We start from the raw sequence: 6,901 nt of genomic DNA, 5'->3' as shown, positions 1-6,901 counted from the left end.
TGTCTTCCATGAAATTTAACCCATTTAAAGATTTTCAGTCAGACCAAATACAGAGAAGTTCTCGTAAAACGTTCACTGCTCAGTAATCATGCAGGAATGCCGATTTGAATTTAACATTAGTTACCGGAACGACGGACGAATTCATATTCATTAATGCAATCTAAGGGGGTACGCTTGACCTGCCTCGACTGTAATAGCGTCCTTCATTATTGTTGCACTGAGGTGTGCGACTAAGCTTTCACCGTTAAAACATGGCAGTATTTCAGCCAAGTGGGAAACATGTCCTACGATCAATGAAGCCTTGTGATTTGACATCTTGCTCAAAAAGGTTAGATAGAATATTCTGTTCCGTTACGCAACATTATATCATGAAGCGCTTGCTCTTGTATTTTCCAAGTTTCTCCTTAGTAGCGGCTTAAGAGTTAATCTTGAGTTTTTCTCTCTTGTAGTGAAATCAAGGCATATTTTGAAAATAGCTTCGACCTTTACGAAACGTTATTCAAGGCTTTAAAAGGTGAGTAAAATTTTATAACCCTTTGGCCTCGACTTTTGTTTATTATAAGCTCAAATCTTCGGACTGAAAATCATTCATGGGCATGCTAATTCATGCTAATGCTGTAGCTGTTTGGTTATAAGGCATGCTATAGAAGACAAATGAGTCACGAATTACGAACAGGTTTAAAGGACTCGTGTAAGGGCCCTTACACTTACAAGCTGACACTCACACATAATAGGACTCCCTGGGCCCAAGTATTCGGAGAGAGTGAGAGCTGATCATAAAATGTCTGACTTAATAGTTTCTCGATAAACATTACTACTTTTCACCCTGTTGCAACGTTGGTTTAAAGTGTGGCTAACGTGCTTGACGTTACTCTTAACAGGAGTAAGTTAAGTCTGCCGGTTTTTTCGATCTTTCCGTATAAGTCGATTCGTAAACAAGAAAAAACATATCATATCACATTGCGTGCGTTGATTATTGTCATTATTAATCCTCTTTCCATATAAAGCCAAACCGTGTTGAACGATGAGTGAACACAATATTTTTTTGGTTATTGAACAAGATGCAAATAAGTGGCCGGGGATTGTGAAGTTTACCCAAGCCAAGTGCGCGAAATTATGGAACAAATAGTCGAAGAACTACATCAGGACCATCAGGGAAGTTTTATTGACGAAGTGACTGTTAAATGGTTATCACAGACACCTAACCCACCCAGAATACCTGTCTTCCACACCCTCACAAAGATTCATAAGCCAACTCCTATTGGCCGACCTATAGTGGCAGGAAACGACGGACCCACCGAACGAATATCATCATTCGTTGATAGCCTACTTCAGTCTATAGCTAAGTCACAAAAGTCCTATCCTAAGGACACAACTGACTTTGTTAACTAAACTTCATAGAAAGGAGAAACCTCCCAGAGGACGTTTTCCTAGTCTCCATAGACGTTGCTAGCCTAATATTTTTAAGACCCAAAATTTACATGTAAAAGGTTATAAGTTAAACAGGATTTCGTTACATTAATTTAGGGGACCGACCCTAGCTCCATCTAAACAAATCCAGTAAGTTTAACAGCAAAGTGTCTCCATCTTACACAATAATATCCCTCCATACTGAAACTGTAACCTTTGAGTCGAGAGTTCAACATCAAAATACAAATGTTACGTATCAACAAGCAACTTCGGCAATCAACATTGGTATTGACCGTAAAGACGATTATTAGACCTTTTTACCCGATACGGCGGCCATATTGAATTAATTGGATTTAAGGAGTATTATAGGATGCCCAGGGGGCATGAGCATATTTCGTTTGTATTTTTGGGCGCTTTTTGGGACATTTTTTCTTAAAGTTTTCTTAAAATAAGATTGTAATGGGAAAAAAGATCCTTGTGCCGTGTTTGGATGTAATAATGATCACCTTTTTCTAGTTTAGTATTCGAAATATGGTCTTTCACTGTATACGTCGCAGGAAAAAGGCGATCATTATTACATCCAAACACGGCACAGGGATCTTTTTTCCCATTACAATCTTATTCTAAGAAAACTTTACGAAAAAATGTCCCGAAAAGCGCTCGAAAATACAAACGAAATGTGCTCATGCCCCCTGGGCATCCTATAATACTCCTTAAATCGAATTAATTCAATATGGCCGCCGTATCGGGTAAAAAGGTCTATACATGGTTTTCACGTTACGTCATCGCCGCCACAGTGGTGGACGGTAAACAAAAGATCGCTCATTAGCTCGCTTTGTTTGTCCACCAGCATTTGTTCATTTCACCATTGTTATTTGTGTCTCCCGAGATTGCATGAAAACCACCTATTGGGGCTATCTTTAAAACAAGGAACGGGGAATCGGAGAATGGAAATGGAAAACGAGGAACAAGAAAAGGAGAATCTTTAAAACGGGGAATCTTTAAAAGCGGGAATCTTTAAAACGGGGAGTCTTTAAAAGCGGGAATCTTTAAAACGGGGAATCTTTAAAAGCGGGAATCTTTAAACCAGGGAATCTATCAAACGGGGAATCTTTAAAATGGGGAATCTTTAAAAACGGGAATCTTTCAAACGGGGAATCTTTAAAAGCGGGAATCTTTCAAACGGGGAATCTTTAAAAGCGGGAATCTTTAAAACGGGGAGTCTTTAAAAGCGGGAATCTTTAAAACGGGTAATCTTTAGCCTGTGTACAGCCGCTGTACACAGGCTAGTAATGACGGGGAATCTTTTTAAAAAGCGGGAATCTTTAACCCATTCGCTCCTAGAGATTTTGCCGAAAAACGCGTTTTGAAGCTAGTCGAGTGGTTTTCTGGTCACTGTCATGCTATAAAGAGCTAAAACTTACCACAAACTGGTTTACAGGTCGAACACTTCGCGGCCTTGTGATCCAGGTGCAAAATATCAGCTTGCGAAGTTCGGGCATGCGCAGAAAGCAAAATTTCGGGTTTAAAAGTGACACAGCAGTCTTGACTTTTACTTTTCGCTTTCTCTCCTCCCTTCTTTTTTCGCTTTTCTTGCCTCATTTTTTTTTTCTCTTGCTGGGCATTTAGTGGGCTTCATTTTGGTGGCAAGAGTTTTTAGGAAAGCTTTTAGGATCTTAGGATTAGGTGAAAGGAAAGGTAGGTGGGTAATGGAACAAGATTTTCATAGAGATTTTCAGGTCAATGTCACGTGTTTTTTTGCTTGTTTCTCCTGTGTCCTTGACTGAATTGTGCTCATTCTGGTATGGTTTGAAAGATCTCTTCACTCTGCACAAGTTAGCGAAGAAAGTTGTCCTTGACCGTTAAAACTGATGACGTCACAATGGGTAGAAAGGATCTGGATCCGCACGGGCGGTTACGGGCGGTTCAGGGGCAAATGGGTTAATCAAAAAACCTAAAAATGGCCTTTTATCAACTTTTTCACCTGATTTTACATGAAATAGACAGATTTGGTTGTTTTATGCTGAAAAGTGGTTTTTTTTCAAAAAGCTTGGTACTTTGATTAAAATGGGGTACAGTGCCCAGGCCTCATTTTGTTGGCCGCGCGTTGATCTGGCCCGGCTACTTCGCTGAGCATATTCTCGGCCTTTTTGGATTACATCCTTCGAGTTTGTCAAAGTCTGCGGGATTCGTTTTTCTATCTGGGAAAGCTTCATTGGTTTCTATATCTGCTGCTATCCTATTACTACGATTCTGGCACGTTTATTTTCTGTTGGAGTTCGAATTTCGTGAAAAAAGTTGTGTTGAATTAAGAGCATGTCGGCGAAAATGGCATCTCGTGTCTCCTACCTTGTGTATTATTATTGTATATAGAGTGAATCTGAACAAATTATCACGAAACTTCGTTGGAGCATTAAGGACAACAACAACTAACTGCAGAGTAAGTTTCATTGATCTTTATTTAGTATTTCGTAGAAATTTTAGGATCGTATTTTTACCCCATTCAAACACTGTAATTTTACTGGAACCGTACTGTGGTACTACTTTTCAGAGTATTTCCCTTTTTAGTTGCCAAAGGATTATTATTCAAATGCATATTCGTGGGCAAATGGCGGAAAAATGGTTAAAAAAAGCAATAAATATGAAAACTGAAAACCACTGATTCTACAAACAAAAGAGAGTTAAATTCCAAATGCCCACATCAAGGTTGTTTTATCATCTTATATAAGAAGTTTAAAAGCCAACTGACGATTGCTTTTTTCGCTGCTGTCAATCATCTTAACGGACCTCCTAGGAAACAAAACTTTATTTTAACGGGTTCAAGAGGTCATGGATTGTGATTTGTGATTGGTGGATTTCGATCCGTTTTGTGAGCTTCTGAGTTTCAAGGTTCGTTGCTTGTGATCGTAATTATGATTGACGGCAGCGAAAAACGCAATTGTGAAGACGGCTTTTGAACTTTAGAGTTCGCATGTTTGTGAAAAGCGCAGTAACGCGTGTTTCTTTCAGATGAGTCAGCATTTTATAAATGCCCTGATCGACTACGTCTTCCTTTGATATTCTACTTTGGTCACACAGCAGCTGTGTATGTTAATAAGCTTGTTCTTGGTGGCCTCTTAAAGGTATACATACCTTTTCCTAAAAACACACGTACATTTATAAAGTTGTAGATAAACCATACTGCCTCTAGCCTGCGAGCAAGCTCTCCTATTTGGGCAAGCGAAGCGAGCCTCGCGAGAACGCGTGAGCGAGGGGCCGAGTAAAGGAGAGCTTGCAACGATCTCTCATAAATTCTCATTTCCACCCCGGAAACCCCAGGACTCCGCAAAGCGTGAAAATTATCACCGCTAACGTGCCGCAGATTAGAAAAGTGACAACCGCCGGTCAAGTAAGTTTAGACAACCGAGGGCGCTAGAATTATTTATTTATTAATCGCTTTCGCAACAGCATCAAAGCAATGTTTTAAATTACTGATATGTTTTTTTTTTCCATGGGGACATTGAACTTCAACGTGTCCGCTCTGATAAGAACTCACTACTTTGATTCTCGTTTTGTTTCCTTGTGAAAAGTCGTCCACACTACACAGTAGAAGACTACTCTCCATCGCAATCACTAACAAAAACATCATATATTTGTCTGTCTGGACCCGGAGAATAGCGTTTTCCTGCACTTGGTTCGCTTTTCCTTCCACAAGAACTACAAACTCGGTCTGACTATCCTCGGCTCGTAATATTCTCTTTGCGAGAATTACATCAAATGAGCCCATCTGCTTTGAGGGCTGAAACAAGTCTGATCCCCCTGAGAACCAAATTTGACACACAGACAGAGCGGGTGCCAGCTTGGCCAGTTATCAATCAACTTTGATTTCCGGAAGGTCATTTTTCAGTCAATGGTATTTCCCTTTGTCTGAGCAAAGTACAAATGAAATTTTATGAGAGATCGTTGCAAGCTCTCCTTTCCTCTGCCCCTCGCGGCTTGGCCGCTCGTTCGCGCATTTTTGTGAGACTCGCTTCACTCGCCCAAACAGGAGAGCTTGCTCGCATTCTATGCTGCCTCAAGAGAGTGAAAAAGAAAATAAAGGCAATCTGTACAGTGCTCATCAGTTGTACAGTGTGTATGTACTTCAGATATGAACTTAAATTTTACAGACAAGCCAGTGTAAAGCAGGTATCCAGATTACCAAGGGGTTGGTTTGGAGATGGGGGAAGGGGTCATGATTTTCAAAAGATTGCAAATTTGAGTGCTTTGACTGGAAAAAAACAGAATATTTAGCAATTATTGAACGAGGCTGAGTAGGATGTGAAGAATTATGCAGATTGAGGAGGATGTTATGACAACATCATCCCATATTTAATATTTTTCTAATTTTTCAACATGCTTACCTTGTAGACTTTCTTCAAAACTTTGGCCTATTTTGTTGGCACAGTTTCAGGATATAAACAGATGCAGATACTCCTTAAAAAGTACATAAAATTCATTGAGCAATATGTTTTGGCATTTTTTCCACTCTGACTTTAAGTCACAAGTTCAGCTATTTTGTCTTCAAATAGCTGCAGTAAAGCCATTTTTTTAGTTCATGTTTACTCGAGCAACCTCGTTTCCAGTCAATGGTATATTGCTTGCATCTTCCAAATATGGTAAGCACCGGCGTTTGTTATGAAGAATTAGCGGGGTGATTGGAGCCAATCAGAAACAGCTCAATATTTTAAATGAACAATAATTATTCAGAATATTAATTTACTTATTTAAAGTTGAATGTCTTTGCCAGTGAAGATTCTGTCGTTATTGGCTGCCCTAGACTCAGTGGGGAACTCGACAGTATTGTTCACGTACATTGAACATGGCCACACTAATGCAGAGATGCCAACCTCTGGAAATCTAAAATCTGGAGACTCTTTCTTTTGCATTAGCCCCCCAAATATCAACGATCAACCCCCCCCCCCCCCCCCCCCCCGCCCCATAAGCACAATTCGATCCAGTCCCTAATCAGCTCAGGACATTATATGAAGTCTTGCATGAGTTACAGACCATCACAATTAACTTTCCTGATTTTGTCAGTGATGAAATACGTGCGAAAATACCCCAGAAACTGAACTTTGAATGATAGAAAATTCGAATTTTGGGAGAAAATGGGATAAATTCCAATTTAAAGCACAGAAAAGCTCATAACTCGATTTTATCCGGGAGATTTGGTGACCCGTACGGGAGACCGGGAGATTGTTGTCGTATCCGGGATACTCCCAGATAATCCGGGAGAGTTGGCATGTATGCTAATGAATTATAATTCAAAATTAATTTTATAGCTCATGTTATGAATTAACCTTTTTTTAATATGCTTTGTCTTTAGGAGAGGATTAATTTTGAGTATGAGACCTTGTTTGAGACAGGTGTTGATGAGATGTCATGGGATGACACTGTGAGTGATTTACTTGTTTTCCTTTTTTAGATATCTAAATGTTAACAAATAAACTGTTTACTTCATGTTATTTGA

General features: G+C 39.6%; 1 protein-coding gene across 1 annotated transcript in view; it reads left to right on the top strand.

The window, feature by feature from the left end:
• Positions 1-226: 226 nt before the first annotated feature.
• Positions 227-6,901, top strand: part of LOC140921875 (uncharacterized) — a 23,253-nt gene continuing 16,578 nt past the window's right edge. The window contains 4 exon segments of the mRNA XM_073371873.1: positions 227-328; positions 450-514; positions 4,420-4,532; positions 6,758-6,826. Of these exon segments, the coding sequence (XP_073227974.1) occupies positions 252-328; positions 450-514; positions 4,420-4,532; positions 6,758-6,826 (324 nt within the window). The 5' untranslated portion in view covers positions 227-251.

This window comes from Porites lutea, chromosome 12 (genome assembly GCF_958299795.1).
Source record: "Porites lutea chromosome 12, jaPorLute2.1, whole genome shotgun sequence".
NCBI lineage: Eukaryota > Metazoa > Cnidaria > Anthozoa > Scleractinia > Poritidae > Porites > Porites lutea.
This window is presented reverse-complemented; position numbering and strand designations above follow the sequence as displayed.